The following is a 24,826-nucleotide window of genomic DNA, read 5'->3' as shown; positions in this document are numbered from 1 at the left end:
GGTAATCAGCAGGAGGTTTCCTTGCCCATGTTTAACTTCATAGGGTCCAGAATTGATGATGAGGGCTCCCAGGGCAACTCCCTCTAATCAATGACACCACCCCGGACATACCCAAGATGGTGATGGTTGTGTCTGGGGCATTATCTACAAGGTATGATTCTTTGAGTATGACTATGTCTAACTGTTGTTTGACTGGACTGTAGGACAGCTCACCCAATTTTGGCACAAGCCCTCAGACGGGAACTTTGCAGGGCTTGCCTTTGTCATCCTGGTGCCTTGGACAATGCCGGTTTCATTCCTTTCAGACTTCGTAATGGTTTGATAGAAGCGAGTGGCTTGCTGAGCCATTTCGGAGGGCATTTAAGAGTCAACCCATTGTTGTATTTCTGGAATCACATGTAGAACATGTGGAGTTTTTAAACACAGTTGACAATGGTTTGGTGGTCGCTTTTACCGAGATTTGTTTTTTCAAGCCAAATTTATACATAGAATTTAATTCCATGAACTACTGTGGCTGTACCTGTCTACTAACTTTTTGTGGTTCATGTACAAGGACACCCAGATCTCCCTGTCCTGCAGCATTCTGCCATCTCTCTACATTTAAATAATCTACTTTTCTACTCTTCTGCCAATGTGGACAACATTTTCCACATTGTAGTCCAGCTGCCAAATTTTTGCCCACTCACTCAACCCAGCTATAAACCTATTCAGACTCTCTTTGCCCTCTTCACAACTTGCTTTCCAATCATATTCATTTTTTCAGCAAATTTAGCTACACTTCTTTTCAGGCAAGTCTTTAATGTTGATTCTAAACAATTGAGGCCACTCCTGTGGCAGCCCACTAATTACAGTTTGAAATTGATCCATTTATCCCAACTTTCTTATTTGTTAGCAAATCCTCGATCCGTATTAATTTATTAGCCCAATACTTGAAAGCAAATCCCTTTTATGTGCCTCCCAATTGAATATAGAATATATATTATGTTGATTTTAAGAGAAAACTAACTTTTGAAGAATTTTTCTTTGCAGGTGCGAACCATGGCCAGAGATTTATATGACGATCATTTTAAGGCTGTAGAAAGTATGCCTCGTGGAGTAGTGGTCACATTGCGAAACATAGCTACCCAACTGGAGAGTGCATGGGAGCTTCATGCAAACAGACAAGTAAGTAAAATTCACAAATACCTGAATTTCAGATGAGCAGAATTGCCCTACTTTGCATTTCTGTTGAATATAATTTGGGGTAAGTAAATATTTCTGTCACCTTTTGGAACATTTCAGTTGAAATCTAGATACCAATACAGATGTTTTTCCAATAATCATATTTTGCTTTTGGGGGTTTTCTGTTATGGGTGGTTCAGTGCCGATCTGCCTAAAGCTACCCAAGCTGTTCTGCAAAAGCATCCGTGGCATATCATAGATTATCATAGAATTTGCAGTGCAGAAGGAGGCCATTCGGTCCATCGAGTCTGCACCGGCTCTTGGAAAGAGCACCCTACCCAAGGTCAACACCTCCACCCAATCCCCATAACCCAGTAACCCCACCCAACATTAAGGGCAATTTATCATGGCCAATCCACCTAACCTGCACATCTTTGGACTGTGGGAGGAAACCGGAGCACCCGGAGGAAACCCACGCACATACTGGGAGGATGTGCAGACTCCGCACAGACAGTGATCCAAGCCGGAATCGAACCTGGGACCCTGGAGCTGTGAAGCAATTGTGCTATCCACAAGGCTACCGTGCTGCCCCCATATCTATGTTGGCAATCCACTGCAGTTTCACATGTGGTTTCCACATAATTATCAGTATTTAAACGCAGGGCTTGTGTGATCTGGGACTCCAAGCTTTGCAGCTAATGGATAAAATTTCCTGACCCTCTGGTCAGTAACGTAAATGTCCACACCCAGTACTATGCTCTCTGGCTCGCTTTTCTACTTCTCTTCCCAACTTGATATCTCTGACTTGTTGCTGTAGAGGGATGGTATAAATGAATTATGCATTCTGAAGCACAGGCTTCAGGAGATGAATCTTTCTACTTCCTCCTCAGGAGTACTTGGAGGAGGAGGATGAAGAGAGATTGAAATCGGTTGCTGAAGAATTCAGTTCATATGAAGAGTCAGGCTGGGCTCTTAATTCAATTTGTTGACTGGTAGTGTGGTTACACGAGGATGAGGGAAGCAGATGTTGAGGAACCTCCAGCTGGCTCCTGTTTCTCCACTTCCTCTGTTGTCTTCCTCATAAACTCTTAACTCCCTCAACATGCAGAACAATTTGGGGAAGGATATCGATACCTTGTAACTACTTGCTCTAGAGTATTTGGCTGCATTCTTTGATAATTAAGGCAACCTTTTTGCCTATTGCCTATTTTATAGTAAGCAGCTGATTGCTTCGTCGCAGCTCAATTTGACGTATATTTGGAAAGTTCAGCTAGATCATTTTACTTCAATATTCCCAACAAGGTAATTGTCCAGTTGGCAATAATTGTCCTGGCCACTGATGTGTTGCTGTTATGGTGCATTGCATGATCCATGTACTTCCTCACTCTGGTGAAATTCATTCAGAAGCACTGCTACAGCCTTATTGATGAGCATGCATCTCTCCTTCCCGAGTCCTGCAGAGCTATAATATCTTTCTGTGGCTGAGCTTTCAGAATTGCTGCAGACTTGTCTTTTCGGTGCACTACCTCTTCGAAGCTGCTGCAGGCTTTTAATTCCTGTAGAAGCAAACAGGTTGCTGCCCCACACACTTTAAGTAAGTGTTTGTGACTTCCTGTCGCAATGACGTGTTATTTGGAAAATTAGTCTGACCTTGTGAATTCCCACCCAACATGTCAGCACATTTCTTGGCTAGCAAGTAAAAATCATGTTTCTATTTTTTAAATTACTTCATTAGAGTTACAAAGCCAGAGCTCAGAGTGTGGACAGGGGTAAACCCCTAATCAGCTCCTTGCTTGTTCTAAAAACCAATTCAAATTGAATCCAATTCATTATCTCCACAAGAGAGACAAACCAGATCCAGGCATTACATCTGACCTCTCGCTCATCTTAGCCTAAAGGTCGAGAACGAGGTTTGCCAAATTAAAAATCTAAACTAAGATGCCCCAATCAATAATTGAGATGTAATCTGTTGAACAGTAAACATTTCAAGATGAATAAGATAATGTTTTTTGCATTGCAGGGTGTGGACGGGGAGGCTACATGGAGAGATTTAATGAAAACTGCTCTCGAGAACTTGATCGTACTATTAAAGGATGAAAACACAATCTCTCCTTATGAGATGTGCAGCAGTGGGCTGGTGCAGGCACTACTTACTGTGCTCAACAATGTTAGTATGGAGTTGTAAGAAAAGCATTGGTGTATTTTGGATCGACTTTGTAATTTACTATATTCACTCCCTTTCACTTTAGAATGTAGACTTAGATGTGAAACAAGATTGTAGTCAACTGATGGAACGAATAAATGTCTTCAAAACTGCATTCAGTGAAAATGAAGATGAAGAAAGGTAGGTAGGACTTTTCTTAAATTAAGAAGTGTATTTTTAAAAATTATTTTGGCTTTGTAACAAAAAGCATTTTCTTTTTTAGTCAGCCAGCCGTTGCCCTTGTTCGAAAGCTTATAGCAGTGTTAGAATCTATTGAGAGGCTGCCTCTTCACCTATATGATACGCCTGGTTCTTCATACAACTTGCAGGTATGATAGAATGTTTGATTCTGACGTCTGATATTTGTTTTCCTGTGGCTTTACAATGCATGTATATGAAAGTACCTCTTCTATCTTTATCAAGTTCTACTACCTTTGTAATGTTGAGAATTTATTTTGCTCTTAAATACCAAAAGAATAATATTTATTTTGTACAACCAAATCTTTGTGGTATCTCTAATCCTTTGGTGTAGCTAAGTGCAAAGCCTGGGGAAAACTGTAGAACTATTTACTCTAACAAAGCTGAAGCAGAATATGAATGTTTGATAATTCAGATTACCCGAAGTCATATTCCAAACTACTCTCCATTCTCTTCTGCTTCAAACTTCAACCTAATGACTAGCTTTAACTGTTTAATCATGTTTTAAATGAAATTTAGAAGCAGTCATGTGCATGCATGTGTTGCAGTTTACTATGATTTTGAAGTTCAGGTGATATTCTACTGATCTGTTTATGGACTGTTTTTCCTCCCTTCAAGATCTTGACGAGAAGGCTGAGGTTTAGATTGGAACGTGCTCCTGGGGAGACATCATTGATCGACAGAACTGGAAGAATGCTCAAAATGGAACCATTGGCCACTGTTGAATCCTTAGAGCAGTATCTTCTGAAAATGGTAAACAATGTGATGTAACTGTTCCAAAAAATTACATTTTATGGTTCCAAAGGATGTTAAAGAATGAGTGAATATGAACATGGAACATATTTTAGTTTTAAATTAATTTTTTCGGTGCAGGTGGCAAAACAGTGGTATGACTTTGACAGATCAACGTTTGTATTTGTGCGTAAATTACGTGAAGGACAAACCTTTATCTTCCGGCACCAGCATAACTTTGATGAAAATGGAATAATATACTGGATTGGGACAAATGCCAAGTAAGATTGAGAATTCTGAATTTTTGAATTTGAGATGATGACTTGTATGTAATTCGCAAAAGGAAGGCAGCTATATTTCTGAAGTGTTTAAAGGCTTTGGAGCATGTGCCAACATTTAAGCAGTGTTTCCTTGGGGGAAGGTTTGCTCACTGTGGATATTTTTGTGAAGATGTTTTGATTTCAAGACCTTGTGTCAACATGATTTTCCACATCATAAGCAGGTTGTTCTTTACGCAAAGAGTAGTGAGGCCGTGGAATGCCCTACCTGCTACAGTAGTGAACTCGCCAACATTGAGGGCATTTAAAAGTTTATTGGATAAACATATGGATGATAATGGTATAGTGTAGGTTAGATGGCTTTTGTTTCGGTGCAACATCGTGGGCCGAAGGGCCTATACTCCGCTGTATTGTTCTATGTCTATGTTGTATACCCGACTCCCAGGCTACTCTTGAAAGTTCTTTCACATATCGTTTCAGTTTTGCACCAGAGAGTAACAATAACTAATGTGAAGCACTTGATGTGAAGCACTTTTGAAGACCTCTTCTAAGATGTGTTTTCTAACTCATGAAACATTTATTAATCAGTGGAAATATTTGCTTGGTATGCTTCATAATTTGCAACCACTGCTCAGTGTTCTGAGCAGTAGATTTGCTTTGAGTGAGGCTATTCAAATGAACTGAAAAGCCATATTTCAATATGAATTGCCTGCACTCCTAAGTGTTGGTGCAGTCATTTTCAGGGGGTATGGAATTGATATGACACAAATAATATAGATAACGGGAATGATGTTTTGTTGATAACACAAGCAATTTTAGGGTATTTGTTGAATTTCTTTTTTCATTAAAAAAAATCCTAATGTTGCATTTCAGAACTGCATATGAGTGGGTGAATCCTGCAGCTTATGGCTTGGTAGTTGTAACATCATCAGAGGGGAGAAATCTGCCATATGGACGATTGGAAGACATCTTGAGTCGTGACAGCTCAGCCCTTAATTGCCATACGAATGATGATAAGAATGCTTGGTTTGCTATTGACCTTGGTCTTTGGGTGATCCCCTTAGCTTATACTTTGCGACATGCACGTGGTTATGGTCGGTCTGCCCTGAGGAACTGGGTGTTTCAAGTTTCCAAAGATGGACAAAACTGGACAACTCTATACACTCATGTGGATGACTGCAGCTTGAATGAACCAGGGTGAGTCAATAGAATTAAAATTAAATTACTTAACATATAAATAATGTGGGGTTTGCTGCTTTCAGGAATTACATAGATATACGACACAAATAGGTAATACGACCCAACTTTCAATGCTATGTTTGACCTCTACATTGGGTACATGGATTAAAACTGCTGTCATGCTGTTTACATATCTGCGTCATTCCCCTTATTTATACTAGTAATTAATTCTTAAATATCGGCATTGTGTCTAATTCAATCAATAACTGGTAATGCTCCACAACTTTAGCTTCCTCTGATTTACTTTATTTTTAATTACTGAATTTCTTGCATTCAACCAGATACATCTATTTAAAAAGCTAGTCTCGGTAATGATGATCATGCAACCACCAGATTGTCGTAAAAATTCACCTGGTTCACAAATGTTGTTGAGGGAAGGAAATCTGCCATCCTCGCTCTACTGGTCTACATGTGACCTATATACTCCAGACTCTCAACAGTGTGGTTAATTCTTAATTGCCCTTTGAAATGGCCAGCAAGCCACTCACTCAGTTACCTCAAATGGCTACAGAAAAATTAGAATAAAACTGAACCACTCCGCAATGGCCTAATCATCAGAAATTACAAAGACACAGCCTCAACGATCCTACAAAGTCACTAACATTTGGGGACCTTACGCCATATTTGGGAGAGCTGTCCTATAGTCTAGTCCAGCAAGAACATGACGCAGTCAATCTCACCAAACTATACTTTACCGGCATTGTCCCATTTGCCTCCATCGCTGGGTGTATCCTCTTCCTCTTGCAGGATAGATGTCCTGGAGATGGCAGCATAGTAATGGAGCCTTGGGAGTCCTCAACTTTAACTTTGGTTCATATTAATGTCATGGAATCAGGTCAAACATGGGCAAGGAAACTTGCTGTTGACTGGCACCTACTGCTCCCCCTCAGCTGATGAATCTGTGCTCTTACATATTGAACATCACTGCGAGTAGCAAGGGCACAATTTTCTCTGGCTGGGAACTTTAATGCCCATTACCACGTGTGGCTTGGTAGCACCACTACTGACTAAGCTAGCTGAGTCCTGAAGGACACATCCACCAGGCATCTGCTAGTAGAGTAAAGGACGGAAAGGCAAGAGTTTCTTGAGCATGTTGAGGAACATTTTCTGCAGTATGTTTCCAGTCCACTGAGTGGGGAACTGTTCGGCCTGCTTTTTGGAAATGAGGGGGGGCCAAGTGAACCAAGTGTCAGTAGAAGAACATTTGGGGATATCAATCATTGTATCATACGATTTAGGCTGGATATGCAAAAGGACAAGTATGATCCAAAGCAAAAGTAATTAACTGGGGGAAAGCCAACTTCAATTGGGATAAAAACAGATCTGGGCTGAATAAAATAGAATCAAATGTTGGCAGGTAAAAAGGTAGCTGAACAGTCAACAGTAGGTGGACCCTCAAAGAAAGAGTTCAGGTACAGTCAAAGCATATTTCCTTGTTTGGGAAATGTAGGACAAACATACCCTGAGCTTCCTGGATGACAAAAGAGATGGATATTAAGATAAAGAAGAAAAAATATGCTATTGGCAGATGTCAGAAAATATAGTTGAAGACCAGGCTGAATATGGAAGTTTCATAGAAGGGTGAATAAGCAAAAAAGAAAGGCAAAGAGGGAGTGTGAAAAGAGACTCGCAGCTAACATAAAAGGGAATCATCTTCTATAGGCATATAAATAGTAGGAAAAGTGGTAAAAGTAGGGGTCAGGCTGTTTCGGGACTAAAAAGTGGAATTATACATGGAGTAAGAGGACTTGAGCTGAGGTATTAAATGAATACTTTGCATCTGTCTTTACCAAGGAATAACATGTAGTCCAGGACACTGTGAAAGAAGAGGTAATTCAGATGCTAGAAGGGTTGAAAGTTGATGAGGGAGTATTTGATACTTAAAAAGTTGATAAGACACCAGGACTGGATGAGATGCATCCAAGGATACTGAGAGAAGTGAGAATTGCAATTGTTATACTCATGTTCACAAAAGGGTGTACAGGTGAACCCAGGAACTACAGGCAGTTTAACTCTGGTGGTGGAACAAAAAAAAGGCCCTATGCAAAGAGCTGTAACATAGTGAAAACGAACAGTGGGAAAGAATAAACCTGTTAATAAAGCACTTCCCCTATCAGCTCTGTTTGCCATGCCCCCCCCGCCCCCACACCTCCCCTGCCCCCCGAGGCCTGACCTGCCAGGTCAGCCCTGCGCTTGGCCCTAGCCCGCCCCTCCTCCTCCTCTCCCTGGTGCCCCCTGACCTACGCTATCTATGCTGACCCCTGCCCTTGGCGCCTGTCTGTCTCCTGCCCGAGAGCTTGGACTCTCCCCCTACATACCAAGGACCCATTAAACTGATTGTATCTCCCCGTGCCCTTTCAAGTCCCTTAACCAGCCCCTAGCCCATCCCCATATCAGAGGCCCCGATCTCCTGCCAAAAGGTACCAAGTGCAGGGCCCCCTTTGCAGGGCCCCTCTCTCTCCTCCTCCTCCCCCCCTCGTTGCAATCTCCCAAAAACACTAAGCAGTGTGCCCTCCAGCCCCCGCTCTGTCCAGGCTGAAAACAATCTTGGACAAAACATTACTGTACAGGATAATTTAACAAACCGCCGCCACACAAGCTCTGAGAGCCCAGAGTCCTTTAGTTCAAGTCCAGCTTCTTCTTTTAATAAAAGTCCACTCCTAGTCAAAGCAAGTTAGGTTAACAGACCGCCACCACTGTACAGCACTGAAAAAACTAAGTGCCTGTTAGTTCAGGTCCAGCTTCTTATCTTTAATGAAAGCCCAAACCTGTTCTGGTGTCTCAAAGTAGTAATGGAGTTCTTCAAACGTAACCCAAAGCTTCGCAGGATACAGAATTCCAAACTTCACCTTTTTGTAGAGGGCTGCCTTTACCTTGATGAATCCTGCACACCTTTTGGCCAGCTCCGTTCCCAAGTCCTGGTAAATGCGCACTTCGCAGTTCTCCCATCTGCTGCTCCGCTCAGCCTTGGCCCATCGCAGCACACGTTCCCTGTCAGCAAGCCGGTGAAAGCGGACCACCAAGGCCCTCGTTCGGTTGCCTGCCCTGGGCTTCCTTGCGGGCGCTCAATTCAACTCCAGGGGTCGAGGGAAGGCCTCCAGTCTCATCAGCGCCTCGACATACCCGTCACGTATGCACCCACATCCGATCCCTCACAGCCCTCGGGGAGGCCAACGATCTTCAAATTCTGCCTCCTGGCTCTGTTCCCCAGCTCGTCAAGCTGCTCCTGCATCCTCCTCTGGCGTGCTCCAGCTCCGTTACCGTGTCCGCCTGGCTGGAGAGCTTCACCTCGACCTCCCTGAATGCCTTCCCTTGGACTGCCTGTGTCTCGACCATTCGGTCCATTATCGCTCTCATCGGGTCCAACGTGTCCCTCTTCAGTTCGGCGAAGCAATTCCTGAAGAACTCCATCTGTTGCTCCCTTGGCCAGTGAGCCTCCGTTCCCTGGTCCCTGCCGTCCACCATGCTTCGCCGTCTGGTCTGGGGTCCCCGCTGCTCCCGCTTCGATCCTTGCTGCTCCACTCGACCACTTCTGGTCCAGCTGTCCACACCCCGGGGGGAAAGCCTCTTCCCTATCGTCCCCTCCACCGATTCAGATCACCAGGTCCCGAAAAAGTCCGTTGGAAAAGGTCCATTTGCCCATCGCCGGTGGGAGCGATCCGACCTGCAACCTGCTTCCTCGAGGGCGCCACCGGAAGTCCAGAGACAACATTTATAATCACGTGGACAAATACAGTTAATTAGGGAAATCCGGCACCAATTTCTTTTGGGCAAATTGTGCTTAACTTGCTGGAGTTTGTTTTGCAGAGGTAACAGAGAGGGCTGATCGAGGCAGTGCTGTTGATGTGGTGCACATGGACTTCCAAAAGGCATTTGGAACAGTTGCACAACAAACCTATGAGCAAAGTTATGGTTCATGCGATAAAATGGAAAGTAACAACCTGGATATGGAATTGGCTGAGTGACAGGAAACAATGAATAGTGGTTAACGGATGTTTTCAGGCTGGAGGAAGGTTTGCAGTGGAGTTTCCCAGGAGTCAGTGTTGGGATCTTGCGTTTTTTGATATAAATTAATGACCTAGACGGTCGGGATTTCAAGCATAGTAAGGCGAAACCAGAAGAGAAACCAGAGTGTACTGGGATTTCAAAATTAATGGACGAGACAAAAGGAATCATTGAGAACTGAGGAGGAGGATAGAAATTCAAAAGTTGGTGGAATGGGTAGACAGGTGACCAGTAAGTCCAACGTGGAGAAATGTGATTCATTTTGGTTCAAAGAACATTGAGAGGCAATCTAAAATAAACAATACTATAAAAGGGGCTGTCGGAGCAAAGGGATTTGCGTGCATATGTGCATAAGTCATTAAAGGCAGCATGACAGATTGAGAGCACAGTTAATAAACCATACAGCATCCTAGACGTTATAAATGGGGACAGAGTACAAGAGCAAGGGGGGTTATGTTGAACTTGTGTAGGATACTGGTTTGGCATCAGCTGGAGATTAGCATCCAGTTCTGGGTGTTATAGGTTAGGAATGATGTGAAGGCTTTGGGAGAAAAGTCCAGAAAAGATTCAGAGAAAGGTTCCAGAGATGATGAATTTCAGGAATGACGATAGATTGGAGAAAGTAGTACTCCTTTCCTTGAGAAGAGAAGGTTGAGAGAATATTTGATCGAGAGCTATTCAAATCATGAGATGTCTGAACAGAGTAGAGGCGGGTTGGGGGGGGGAGAAAGAGTTGTTCCCATTCATGGAAGGATCGAATGGTTTCCTGCACTATAACCATTCTGGGCTTCTGGTAATGGGGATGTGCTGAACGAATGCACGAAAGGTGGCTCTCCTAAGAACCCGAATACTCAGAATAGCCTGCTTGAACAGGGGGGAAAGTATCCCCTCACCCTATCTAACAACATTGTAAGAAATGATGCCGAGCAACAGTAGCTCCAGAGGCCGCAAAGAAGCAAAAAGGAGTAGAAACCAAGAGAAACGAGTGGTCAAGATGGTGGACGCACAAGGCAAAGAAACGCTGGCCACACCAGAACGAGAGGGGCCGACAAGCCACACGGGGGGCCTCCCCCTCACCGGAAGGTGGATGGAGGAAATGCCTCATTATAGAGCTACGGGAACCTGAGGAAGAAATCAAGACTGACGTTAAAGCGGCGGTCAGGGTGGCAGTCACTAAGGCCCTGGCCACCATGCAGGTGGCCCTGGACTAGGCAGAGAGACAACTGGGTGCCTGGGTGAACGGCATCAAGGAATTAGAAAGAGCCTCAATGGATCAGAGCGACTGGATCATCAGAGATTTGCAACTTTGCAGTCTTGAATCTTGATACCTAAACTCCTGACACTTTTAATGAGGTCATTGCTTTCTTTGTGAATATGCAAAAAGTCTTTCCAGCAGAATCGGGAGTTCGTGAATTCTAAAACAACAGTTTTTTGTCTACTTAACTGTTTTCAAAATTTTACAGTACATTTTAAGAAATGTCCATAACAATGTAATTGAAAGACTTGGCGTTCTTGAAAAATAACATCTTGACTTTGCATTGGACTGGTTGTGTGCCTTGATAACACTTTTTGACAAAAGTTATGTTTAGATCTACAGCAACGTGGCCTCTAGATTCTCCAAAGGATGAGAAACAGGGATGGAGACATATTCGGATTAAACAGATGGGTAAAAATGCCAGTGGGCAGACTCACTACCTCTCCCTCTCCGGTTTTGAACTGTATGGGACAGTCTCCGGTGCATGTGAAGACCAACTAGGTAAGAAGGTTGCTGTTAAAATGAACACCGATGTCCTTTTTTATGCACTTTGTCCTCTGACGACTGTCTTGTAAAGTTAGGCATTTTGTTTTGATATGTACCTTAACTCAAAGCAAAAGCGAATTGCGGAGGAACACCTCAGTTCAGAGACATGCCGACGTGGTCAGGCTGCCGTGAGGAGAGAAATTTGAACCGAACCCCCATTGAGGTGGGGTAGCATTTTTAACACCTTTTCACCATATTTCGTAGTAAAGGGATAGTTGCTGTTTGAGACACCAAAAGGTTCAGTTTTTATTCAAGGAAAGGGAGCAGAACCGATGGTGCTCTTGAAGAATTGGAGCGGGAAGTCTTTCAGGTATGCTTTGCTGCTGATAGTATCTGGGATACCTCTGGCTGAGAGGGAATGATTGCCGTAGGATACTAGAAATCGAGTTGGCATGCTAAGGGAAGTGAACCTTGACTGGAAAGTGGACGACTGGTGAGCTGTTACAGTCTTCCACAGTTAAAGGGTTCGTGAGATGTATTCTGGAAGCGTTGGTTAGTTAATGCAAAAGTGGCTTTACTTGCGTGGAGATGATTTTTTTTCAGAATTGTTCCAATGAGAGGTCACTGCTGAGTATTTCCAGATGTTTTTGTTTTTATTTCAGATTTCCAACATCCACGATATTTTGCTTTTTTACCTTTACTTAACAGACAGCTAATATATCAAACTGAAGTCGTGTTTGATCTATGTTGATTTTAGTTTTTTTTTTTTGTTGCAGTACAAAAGCTTAAAACGTTGAGTCCTGTCTTTTGGCTTTTTCCAACGGTCTCTGGGAAATTTAGCTCTTTTTTAAAAGTTATCAGTCTGAGGGGATTGTAGCAATTTGAAGCTCTTGCCAGATCAAATCCAAAGGCTATAAAATGGGTACACTTGGAATTTTCCAGAATTTAAACAAACTTAGGGCAGCATGGGAACCTGGATTGTAGTTTTAGGGTACGGGAGAATGAGAGTATAGAGGTCAGGAGCACAGATTTGACGTCGCAGGAGGGGGCCAGTGTTCAGGTAGGTGGTTTGAAGTGTGTCTACTTCAATGCCAGGAGTATACGAAATAAGGTAGGGGAACTGGCAGCATGGGTTGGTACCTGAGACTTCGATGTTGTGGCCATTTCGGAGACATGGATAGAGCAGGGACAGGAATGGATGTTGCAGGTTCCGGGGTTTAGGTGTTTTAGTAAGCTCAGAGAAGGAGGCAAAAGAGGGGGAGGTGTGGCGCTGCTAGTCAAGAACAGTATTACGGTGGCTGAGAGGATGCTAGATGGGGACTCTTCTTCCGAGGTAGTATGGGCTGAGGTTAGGAGCAGGAAAGGAGAGGTCACCCTGTTGGGAGTTTTCTATAGGCCTCCTAATAGTTCTAGGGATGTGGAGGAAAGGATGGCGAAGATGATTCTGGATAAGAGCGAAAGTAACAGGGTAGTTATTATGCGAGACTTTAACTTTCCAAATATTGACTGGAAAAGATATAGTTTGAGTACATTAGATGGGTTGTTTTTTGTACAATGTGTGCAGGAGGGTTTCCTGACACAATATGTTGACAGGCCAACAAGAGGCGAGGCCACTTTGGGTTTGGTTTTGGGTAATGAACCAGGCCAGGTGTTGGATTTGGAGGTAGGAGAGCACTTTGGGGACAGTGACCACAATTCGGTGACGTTTATGTTAGTGATGGAAAGGGATAAGTATACACCGCAGGGCAAGTGTTATAGCTGGGGGAAGGGCAATTATGATACCATTAGACATGACTTGGGTGGGGGGGGGGGGGGGGGGATAGGTTGGAGAAGTAGGCTGCAAGTGTTGGGCACACTGGATAAGTGGAGCATGTTCAAGGAACAGCTACTGCGTGTTCTTGATAAGTACGTACCGGTCAGGCAGGGAAGAAGGCGTCGAGTGAGGGAACCGTGGTTTACCAAAGAAGTGGAATCTTTTGTTAAGAGGAAGAAGGAGGCCTATGTGAAGATGAGGTGTGAAGTTTCAGTTGGGGCGATGGATAGTTACAAGGTAGCGAGGAAGGATCTAAAGAGGGAGCTAAGACGAGTAAGGAGGGGACATGAGAAGTATTTGGCAGGTAGGATCAAGGAAAACCCAAAAGCTTTCTATAGGTATGTCAGGAATAAAAGAATGACTAGGGTAAGAGTAGGGCCAGTCAAGGACAGGGATGGGAAGTTGTGTGTGGAGTCTGAAGAGATGGGCGAGATACTAAATGAATATTTTTCGTCAGTATTCACTCAGGAAAAAGAGAATGTTGTGGAGGAGAATGCTGAGACCCAGGCTATTAGAATAGATGGCATTGAGGTACGTAGGGAAGAGGTGTTGGCAATTCTGGACAGGCTGAAAATAGATAAGTCCCCGGGGCCTGATGGGATTTATCCTAGGATTCTCTGGGAAGCCAGGGAAGAGATTGCTGGGCCTTTGGCTTTGATTTTTATGTCATCATTGGCTACAGGAATAGTGCCAGAGGACTGGAGGATAGCAAATGTGGTCCCTTTGTTAAAAAAGGGGAGTAGAGACAACCCCGGCAACTATAGACCGGTGAGCCTCACGTCTGTTGAGGGGATTATAAGAGACAAGATTTATAATCATCTAGATAGGAATAATATGATCAGGGATAGTCAGCATGGCTTTGTGAAGGGTAGGTCAAGCCTCACAAACCTTATTGAGTTCTTTGAGAAGGTGACTGAACAGGTAGATGAGGGTAGAGCAGTTGATGTGGTGTATATGGATTTCAGCAAAGCGTTTGATTAAGGTTCCCACGGTAGGCTATTGCAGAAAATACGGAGGCTGGGGATTGAGGGTGATTTAGAGATGTGGATCAGAAATTGGCTAGCTGAAAGAAGACAGAGGGTGGTGGTTGATGGGAAATGTTCAGAATGGAGTACAGTCACAAGTGGAGTACCACAAGGATCTGTTCTGGGGCCGTTGCTGTTTGTCATTTTTATCAATGACCTAGAGGAAGGCGCAGAAGGGTGGGTGAGTAAATTTGCAGATGATACTAAAGTCGGTGGTGTTGTCGACAGTGGGAAGGATGTAGCAGGTTACAGAGGGACATAGATAAGCTGCAGAGCTGGGCTGAGAGGTGGCAAATGGAGTTTAATGTAGAGAAGTGTGAGGTGATTCACTTTGGAAGGAATAACAGGAATGCGGAATATTTGACTAATGGTAAAGTTCTTGGAAGTGTGGATGAGCAGAGGGATCTAGGTGTCCATGTACATAGATCCCTGGAAGTTGCCATCCAGGCTGATAGGGTTGTGAAGAAGGCCTATGGAGTGTTGGCCTTTATTGGTAGAGGGATTGAGTTCCGGAGTCATGAGGTCATGTTACAGCTGTACAAAACTCTGAAACGGCCGCATTTGGAGTATTGCGAACAGTTCTGCATTATAGGAAGGACGTGGAAGCTTTGGAGCGGGTGCAGAGGAGATTTACCAGGATGTTGCCTGGTATGGAGGGAAAATTTTATGAGGAAAGGCTGATGGACTTGAGGTTGTTTTCGTTAGAGAGAAGAAGGTTAAGAGGAGACTTAATAGAGGCATACAAAATGATCAGGGGGTTGGATAGGGTGGACAGTGAGAGCCTTCTCCCACGGATGGAAATGGCTGGCACGAGGGGACATTGCTTTAAACTGAGGGGTAATAGATATAGGACAGAGGTCAGAGGTAGGTTCTTTACGCAAAGAGTGGTGAGGCCGTGGAATGCCCTACCTGCAACAGTAGTGAACTCGCCAACATTGAGGGCATTTAAAAGTTTATTGGATAAACATATGGATGATAATGGCATAGTGTAGGTTAGATGGCTTTTGTTTCGGTGCAACATCGTGGGCCGAAGGGCCTGTACTGCGCTGTATCGTTCTAGGTTCTATGGTGGCTAACTAAAATCCAACAAATCCCTGAGGTCCGATGGCCTACATCCTAGGGCTCCGAAAAAAATTGTTGCCGAGATAGTGGATGTGCCAGCTATGATTTTCCTAAATTCCTTGGGTTTAGGAGCAGTTCCAATAGATTGGAAGTTGGTAAATATAACCACTTTTCAGGAAAGGAGGGAGAGAGAAAACGTAACTACAGACCAGTTAGTCTGCCATGCATCATCAGGAAAATGCTGGAATCTTAAGGAAGTCTTAACAATGCATTTAGGAAAGTATAGTGTGATTAGACAAGCCAGCACGGTTTTATAAAAGGGAATCCTGTTTGACAAATTTGTTCAAGATTTTTGAGGATGTAACTGGTAGGTTAAATAAAAGGGAACCAGTCGATGTCGCGTGCTTGGATTTCTAAAAAGCATTCGCTAAGCTACCACACAGAAGGTTACCACGCAAGATAAGGCCATGGAGTGGGTGGGCGCAGGGGCTAATATTAGCATTGATAGAGGATAGTTTAATGAATAGGAAGCAAAACATTGGTATAAACGGGGCATTTTCAAGTTGGCAGGCTATGACTATTGGATTGCTGTAAGAATCCATGCTGGGACCTCGGCCCAAAACAATCTATATTAATGAATTAGATGTGAAAAAGAGAGTAATATATTTGACAACACAAAGTTAGATAGGTGCTTGATGGCCGACATGGGCTGAAGGGCGTCTTTCCATGCTGTAAAAACTCTTGACTCTAAAGCTAGAGCTAGATGGGCATCTAAAGCTGTGAGGAGGACACAGGCTGCAAAGTGATGTAGACAGATTAAGCAAGTGAGCAACAAGGTGGCAGGTGGAGAGTTATGTGGGTAACTGGAAGGTTATTCACTTTGGTCATAAGATTATAAAACCTGAATATTTTAAATTCTGACACTTGTAAATGTTGATATTCATGGAGATTTGGGTGTGTTTGCACAAGGAATGCAGAAAGGTAGCATGTAGTCACAGCAAGCAATTAGGAAAGCAAATGACATGTGAGCCTTTGTTATAAGGGGATTGGAGAACAAGAATAAACAAGGTCTTGCTACAATTTGACAGGGCTTTGAGAGCACATCTGAAAGACTGGTGTTGTTTTAATGTCCATATATCAGAAAGGATATGCTGTAATTGGAGGCAGCACTGCAAAGATTCCTGAGATAGGACAACTCGGAGACCAATAATGAGAGGCTGCGTAAATTGAACATGCATTCTCTGGAGTTCAGAAGAATGAGAGGCAATCTTATTGCAATATACAAGATAAGATTCTGAAGGGGTTTGAGGATAGACTCTGAACGATTATCTCCATTGATCAGGGAATCTAAAACATGGGGGCATAGTCTGAGAATAAGTTGATGATTAATTAGGACAGGGATGAAGAGTTGCTTGTGAATCTTTGGCATTCTCTATCCAAGAGGGTTGTGGGTGCTCCATCTTGAATATGTTTAAGGCTGGTATCGATGGATTTTTGGTGTCTCAAGGAATCGAGGGATGTGGGGAATTGGTGGGAAAGTTGTTGAAGACCGAGACAAGCCAGGGTCATCTTGAATGGTGGGGCAATTTTGATGAGCCGCATGGTCTACTTCTCCTATTTCTTGTGTTAATGCAAACGTGCTTTTTTATTTTGTTTGTATTAGATGCCTTTTAACTAAAGTTTGATGTATGTTGATTTTAGTTTTTACAGGCTTAAAATGTGGATTTATTCCTTTGGTTCTTTCCATTGGTCACTGGGAAATTAATCTCTGTTTAAAAGTTATCGGTTTCTATGGGAGCATGAATCCGATCATCTATAATAGTAATACTTGGTTTTTGTTTGTTTGGACGTTGTGGTTGGCCAGGTTTAGGGATGTGGTTATGGGTAGGTTTGTTTGTTGGACAGTGTATAGCACTTGGGTTGGCACATGGGATGCATGGAGGTCTACATGTGGCTGACAACAGTTGGTGATAGTAGGGTATGGGGGAAAAGAGGATTGGTAGAGAATAAAACCAGCGGACCATATGGGGAGCTCAACAAGTTATCCTGGCTGACGAGATTATTTGTTTCTTGAAATGAATGAAATGAAAATTGCTTATTGTCACAAGTAGGCTTCAAATGAAGTTACTGTGAAAAGCCCCTAGTCGCCACATTCCGGCGCCTGTTCAGGGAGGCTGTTACGGGATGTTATGAGGGATGGGATGGGATTGATGGGGAGGATAGTGATAGCATGGGAGGGAGGGGTTTTAACATTCCCTGTGGGCATCGGAAGATCTAGCCCTTGTGTTTAAAGAAGTACTCTTAATAAGGATACTGATTTGACTACAGATGTTTTGAGAGCTATTTGGTTGATATTGTACCTGATGCACATAGATACTTGTAAAAAGTGAGATTAATTTGTTTTATTTCTAAACCATAGTAATCCACGTAATGTAGATAAAATTATTTTATATTTTAATTGAACCATCCTCCATTTCTTTTCTCTGTACCCCCACCAAAGGAGACATGATATTTAATGTTCTGTTTCCTTCATAGGAAAAGCAGCTAAGGAGGCAGAAGCCAACCTAAGGAGACAGAGACGCCTGGTGCGTTCTCAGGTTCTGAAGTACATGGTGCCAGGTGCACGTGTAGTTCGGGGCATTGACTGGAAATGGAGAGATCAAGACGGCAATCCACCAGGTGAAGGCACTATCACAGGAGAACTGCATAATGGTAAACCAATAAGATTTGTTTTTATCCTTACACCACTAACTGCAGTAGTTGTCATGCTTACTGGTGTGCAGTGGTTTTGAATAGTAAACCTGGAGTTTTCATTTTGAAATTCTTGTCATGGTTAAAACAAGAACCCAGGTTTTTGTTAAATGTAAACTTACGATTCTAGGTGTGAGATAACACCTACACTGGTAATGTTTTTCGTGACCTTGCTTGTGAGCTGCACTTGGGCAATCTTGCCTACTTCACCTGTGTTTCATGACATTAGGTTTCATGCCAGCCTGAATTAACTAACCAAAGATAGAATTTGAAATACTTTAAGATGAAGTGGTCATAAATTAATAATAATCATCTTTATTTGTGTCACAAGTAGGCTTACATTATTAACACTGCAATGATGTTACTGTGAAAATCCTACTGCAATATGTTGAAAAGAATTGTGCAACATTTTTGACTGATGCATTGCTTTTGCTAATCAAATACATCCTTTAAATTATGTTCCAGTTCATACAAGCAGGCTGAGAGCAAACATGATGTGTGGGGAATCGCTAGCATCAAGATGTTACTTTTTCATGATTTCACTTTGCCTAGACCTCAGTTGGTTAAAGAAACAAGTGTTTGAATGTATGAAGTGTTTCATCATAAGCTTTTTAATTGAATGCATTTTTAAAATTAATTACCAGTTTAGTGACTAAGTTTCGATGCTATTTTTCAAAGTAATATTTTATTCCAAGCATACTTCAATATAGCATCATAGCTTCAACACCCCACATACATAGAGTTTGTACATTTTTTCCCATTTATCCCTCTCCTCCCTCAACAAACAGTTCCTCAAACATAGACATAAATGGCCTCCACAGTGCCATAAACCCCTCCTCTGACCCCCTCAGGGCAAACTTGATCTTCTCCAACCTAAGAAACTCATACATGTGCCCCAACCACATCGCTACCCCTGGTGATGAGTTTTCAACACTATGTAGCTGTTCTTTTGTCTGACTTTGTCATCCTGTGTCATTGAGAAAAAATTATTAGCTTGACTTTGAGCTCTGAATCCTATGCTGGTGACTGAGAAAATGGTGAAAGCAATTAAGTATTTTGGTTCCATTTTCACCAAGTACGGTGAAAGTAAGATTGTCAGAATATCTGAGTAACATGTGGATGAGCCACAACTGGAGATGAATATTCAAACAGAAAATGCAGTAAAAACATTTAATGGAAAACAAAATAGCAAAGACAGTTCCCATAATTTTCCAAGACAAATGTTGCGTTGGAGGGTGATAAAGTTGTACCTATGTTCAAGAAAGTTTTGTCAGAAAATTATTGGCAGGTACAACATTTGGAGTTAATTGTACAGGATAAAATTGGCTGAAGCACATGGGCTAGCCCGTTCAATCAGGATGAACTTCACGGGGCAGGTTGTGCTCGACCCATTTCACAGAATGGTTACAGCATAGAAGGATGCCATTTGGCCTGTTAGCACAGACACTCTGCAGGAGCAGTTTACCTATTGATGCCTTTTCCCCATAGCCCTGCACAGTCTTAATTTTCAGATAATATCATATCCTCAATTGATCCTGCCTCCTCGGGCAGTTTCTAACCACTCACTGCATGGAAAGGTTTTTCCTCCTGTTTAGCTTTTTTTTAAATGAATAAAAATTTTTGCTCAAATCACAAGTGTCATCTGCAAAGGACATGCAGGAAAATTTGGCATTTAATGAGATTCTTCAAAAAAAATGTGCAGAAAGACAAGGCTATTGAAAGGTTGGTTAGGGCAGAATGGTGCTGCAAGGAAAAAGGGTTGATGATTGGAAGTATAAACAATTAGTGCTCAATATGAATTTTGTGCCCATCAAGGTGAAAGATGATTTCCTATTGCGAGTCTGTCAACATCAAGCACTCCTATATAATATATAACTCCATGTGATGTGAAGTGAAACTTCCTACTTTATGCTTCCACCCCAACTTCAGAAGGATGTTTAAATGCCAGTGAATACTTTTCCTGTTTTTCACACCAGCTATCCTGTGACCTTTCTGAAGAGATTGCTGCTGAATTAGGGACAGTTTTGTGCTGTAGCCCCATGCTCAGTAGCATAGTTGCTGTTCAAATGTATCTGTGTCAGGAAGGAAAACTTTTTAATATGCTTTTTTCAGAATTGAAACCTAACTATCCTGTGCTAGTTTTCAATTGAGTGTTTCCAGTTCAGGCGTGTATTGTGGTCTCTGACAGAACATCATTTACCAGTAAAAACTCCTTTATTTAACTGAAATTAAAGAACATTTCCGTGCATTATTCTGAATATAGTTTAATTGTATGCCAGGTATTACTCTCTTCTGTGTGACTTTCAGCTTGGCGTTTGCAATGCTACATTTCTTTATCTCTCTGTTACTCAATTTTTCCTTCTCGCACTGCTTCACTGGGACCAGACTGCGACCTTGTAATGAATTCCAAAGTAAATGTTAAACACCAACAATATTGTATGGAAATCCGATGAGCTATCACAATTAACAGAGGCACAGTGGTTAGCTCTGTTGCCTCACAGCACTGAGGACCCAGATTCGATCCCAGCCCCGGGTCACTGTCCATGTGGAGTTTGCACATTCTCCCCGTGTTTACGTGGGTATCGCCCCCACAACCCAAAGATGTGCAGGCTGGGTGGATTTGCAACGCTAAATTGTCCCTTAATTGGAATACAAATAATTGGGTACCCTCAACTTAACAAAATTCACAGAACTATTTTGACTGCCTTTGTGCCAGAACTATTTTGACTTCCTTTGTGCTAATTGTGGCTCCCTTGTGCTGAATATTGTTGGCAAATATATGTTTAAATAACTCCTTCAGACAGTGAACACGTCAGCAAAAAATAGCTGTGAAGTTAGTTATTAAAAGTGCTAATTGTTTCCTGGGTACTGGATAAACAATGTGCCTGTTTCAAGTAAAGCAATAGTCTGGTCCCATGGGGTGAAGCTGCTGTCCATATAGCTACTGTCTGCTTTCTGCTGGGTCTGATAAATTCCTGTCCCTTTCCAGGCTGGATTGATGTCACCTGGGATGCTGGTGGCTCTAACTCTTACCGTATGGGCGCAGAAGGAAAATTTGACCTCAAGCTTGCACCAGGGTACGACCCTGATTCAGCGCCATCACCCAAACCTGTTTCATCCACTGTTTCAGGCACAGCGCAGGCATGGAGCAGCTTGGTGAAAAACAACTGCCCAGACAAGATGGCGGCTACTGCACCGGGCTCCTCCAGTCGTAAAGGAAGCAGCAGTTCTGTGTGTAGTGTGGCTAGTAGCAGCGATATAAGCTTGAGTTCATCTAAAATGGATCGCAGATCTGAAAGCGTGTTGGAACAGACAACTGCTTCTGGTACAGACAGTCATGAACCTATTGTTGTCCTTTCTGCTGCTGATATTTTGCCCCAAGGAGGTGCAGGATCAACTTCTAGTGCCAGTACCAGCACCTTGACTGCCGACACGGCAAGTGAAAATGTGGATAGGAAGTCTGGTCCTGATGCCTCAATGCGTAATTCTGGAGAATCTGGTGCAATATCAATGGGTATTGTTAGTGTGAGCTCCCCTGATGTGAGTTCAGTGGCTGAATCGTCAAACAAGGAAGCAACATCGCAACGCCCACTTAGTTCTTCAGCAAGTAACAGACTTTCAGTAAGCTCACTGTTGGCTGCTGGGGCACCAATGAGCTCAAGTGCTAGTGTACCCAATCTATCTTCAAGGGAAGCTTCCAGCCTTATGGAATCCTTTGTACGGCGAGTTGCTAATATAGCACGCACCAATGCTACCAATAACATGAATTTAAGCCGCAGTAGCAGTGATAACAACACTAATACTTTGGGACGGAATGTAATGAGTACTGCAAGTAAGTGATTCAAGTAAGAACTTATGACAATTCAAATATTTTGTACATTTTTTAAATCTTTTAATTTCGATCCACAATGTCATGAAAATGTTCTCCTTCCAAATTTCTATTGCCACCTGGTCACCTGAATCCTCATTTTGGGAACTACTGCACTTATCATTTGGGCCTACAGGCCCTTTATTTCTTGAATTTGATTTCCCCAACCCATCCTCCTATAATTTTCTTCCTCGGGTCTACTTTTTTTTTCATTTAAAGTACCCAATTCTTTTTTTTTTTTTACTCCAATTTAGCGTGGCTAATCCAACTACCCTACACATCTTTGGGTTGTGGGGGTGAGACACAGGCTGACACTGGGAGAGTGTGCAAACTCCACATGGGCAATGATCCGGGGTCAGACCTGGCTGGGGCCTGGGCGGCGTGAAGCAGCGGTACTAACCACTGTGCAATCGTGCCGTCCCTTCCTCTGGTCTACTGTTGATAAAATATTTCTACGGTGACTATTTTGTTTGGACAATTATGGCAAGATGTATGATGCTGAAAAATTAAAGCACATTTTGCCATCCGGCACCATCATGCAGTTCTAATACTAGCATTTCCTTTGAGTTCATCAAAATGTTTAGCAACAATATAAAGGGTACTTGATTTGTTTGACCAATTAAAATAATATTAAGTAGAACAAACATTAAATTCTGGATCAAAGCATTTGTTTTTGTTCGGTATGTTTTCCTTGTTCTTTATCTATATTGGCACAAGCTTGAATTGTTATAAGGCAGAGAATTTAATCTCTTGACTTTGATCCTCTTGTTTGAAAATCAAGGCTTCAAGCACAAAAAACTATTTATCCGTTTTTAACAATTGTTGGTGAAAAATAAACCAAAATATCACAGTAAGAATTTATGCCTTTTTTTGAAGAACATGGGAATAATTTAACATTTTGTTTCCTGAAACTTGTAGCCTCTCCTCTCATGGGTGCCCAGAGTTTCCCAAACCTCACAACGACCGGTACCACATCAACTGTCACCATGTCAACTTCCAGCGTCACGAGTAGCAACAATGTAGCCACAGCAACCACTGGTTTGTCAGTTGGTCAGTCACTCAGTAACACTCTAACAACCAGCCTGACATCCACTTCCAGTGAGAGTGACACCGGTCAAGAAGCAGAATTTTCTTTGTATGGTAGGTTATCAAGGAATGTGCGGTTCAGCTCACTTAGCGAGACAGCTGGTTCGTGATGCAGAGCAAGGCTAGAAGTGTGGGTTCAATTCCCATATCAGCTGAGGTTATTCATGAAGGCCTGCCGTCTCAATCTTGCCCCTCACCTGAGGTGTGGTGATCCTCAGGTTAAATCACCACTAGTCAGCTCTCCCCACAAAGAGGAAAGCAGCCAATGGTTACCTGGTAATATGACCACTTTACCTTACTAAGTAGATCAACCAAGATTGACGAGACTTGGGGCAGCACAGTGGCGCAGTGGTTAGCGCTGTTGCCTCATTGCGCCGACGTTCCAGGTTTGATCCCGGCTCTGGGTCACTGTCCGTGTGGAGCTTGCACATTCTTCCCGTGCTTGCGTGGGTTTCGTCCCCACAATCCAAAGATGTGCAGGATAGGTGGATTGGCCACACTAAATTGCCCCTTAACTGGAAAAAATGAATTGGATACTCTCAATTTATTTTCAAAAGATTGACGAGACGTGTTATAAATATTTACGGTTGGTAAAAGTTGTTAAATTATTCAGTAGCAAGTTTTGAAAATGTTTTGCATAGAATTATGTTGCAGATTAACTTAATTTATTTTTTCTATTTAACATAAGATTAATTTTGAATTGGCTCTGAATTGAATCTTTTATTCCAACTGATTATCCTTATTTTATATTTTGAAGATTTTCTAGACAGCTGTCGTGCTAGTACTTTACTGGCAGAACTTGAAGATGATGAAGATTTGCCTGAACCAGATGAGGAAGATGATGAAAATGAGGATGACAATCAAGAAGATCAGGAGTATGAAGAAGTTATGGTATGCTATTTTCCTGCAGTTTCAAATGAGCTTTTTTATAGAAAAGTCATAGAATAACAGTGCAGAAGAAGGCCATTTGGCCCATCGAGTCTGCACCTGTCCTTGGAAAGAGCACCTTACTTAAGGCCTCCCAGGCCTCCACCCTAGCCCAGTAACCCCACCTAACCTTTTGGATACTAAGGGGCATTTTAACATGGCCAGTCCACCTAACCTGCACATCTTTGGACTGTGCGAGGAAACTGGAGTACCCGGAGGAAACCCACGCAGACACTGGGAGAAAGTGCAAACTCCACACAGACAGGCACCCGAGGCCGGAATTGAACCGGGGTGCCTGGAGCTGTGAGGCAGGAGTGCTAGCCACTGTGCCGCCCCTTTAAAAAATACTATTGAGATGATATTCATCTTCTAAACAGCAGCAGTATGCTGTTGTTGCAGAAGTCACAATGCAGACATTACTGTGTCTGATATTCTGTTAAGTTTATCGTTCTCTAAAACTTGTAAATAGATAAAATTGTCTTGATTGAACCTTGGAACACAGGAAGAAGAGGAATATGAAACAAAAGGAGGGCGTCGTAGAACATGGGATGACGATTTTGTTCTAAAGCGGCAGTTCTCTGCTTTAGTACCTGCTTTTGATCCACGACCTGGTCGTACAAATGTGCAGCAGACAACTGATTTAGAAATCCCTCCCCCAGGTACTTTGTTTATTGAACAAAATGGTGAATTTTAAAGTTCCTTTTTATTTTTTGTGAAAATATGCATCCTCTCACCAC

The 24,826-nt window shown here is 42.7% G+C and overlaps 1 protein-coding gene across 8 annotated transcripts in view; it reads left to right on the top strand.

The window, feature by feature from the left end:
- Window positions 1-24,826, top strand: part of hectd1 (HECT domain containing 1) — a 124,584-nt gene that overhangs the window by 77,119 nt on the left and 22,639 nt on the right. For 6 of the 8 annotated variants that reach the window (XM_072488161.1, XM_072488198.1, XM_072488154.1 and 3 more), the window contains exons 16-28: window positions 1,030-1,164; window positions 3,182-3,328; window positions 3,411-3,505; window positions 3,588-3,693; window positions 4,181-4,315; window positions 4,436-4,575; window positions 5,446-5,769; window positions 11,406-11,572; window positions 17,993-18,169; window positions 21,198-22,040; window positions 22,995-23,216; window positions 23,920-24,053; window positions 24,592-24,748. In XM_072488161.1, the coding sequence (XP_072344262.1) occupies window positions 1,030-1,164; window positions 3,182-3,328; window positions 3,411-3,505; window positions 3,588-3,693; window positions 4,181-4,315; window positions 4,436-4,575; window positions 5,446-5,769; window positions 11,406-11,572; window positions 17,993-18,169; window positions 21,198-22,040; window positions 22,995-23,216; window positions 23,920-24,053; window positions 24,592-24,748 (2,782 nt within the window). The remainder of the gene's footprint in view (window positions 1-1,029; window positions 1,165-3,181; window positions 3,329-3,410; window positions 3,506-3,587; window positions 3,694-4,180; window positions 4,316-4,435; window positions 4,576-5,445; window positions 5,770-11,405; window positions 11,573-17,992; window positions 18,170-21,197; window positions 22,041-22,994; window positions 23,217-23,919; window positions 24,054-24,591; window positions 24,749-24,826) is intronic. The other 2 variants (XM_072488179.1, XM_072488170.1) reach the window with 1 other exon arrangement.

The sequence above is a fragment of the Scyliorhinus torazame genome, chromosome 2 (assembly GCF_047496885.1).
Source record: "Scyliorhinus torazame isolate Kashiwa2021f chromosome 2, sScyTor2.1, whole genome shotgun sequence".
Taxonomy (NCBI): Eukaryota; Metazoa; Chordata; class Chondrichthyes; order Carcharhiniformes; family Scyliorhinidae; genus Scyliorhinus; species Scyliorhinus torazame.
The sequence above is the reverse complement of the archived record's forward strand: the minus strand, read 5'-3'. Positions and strand labels throughout refer to the sequence as shown.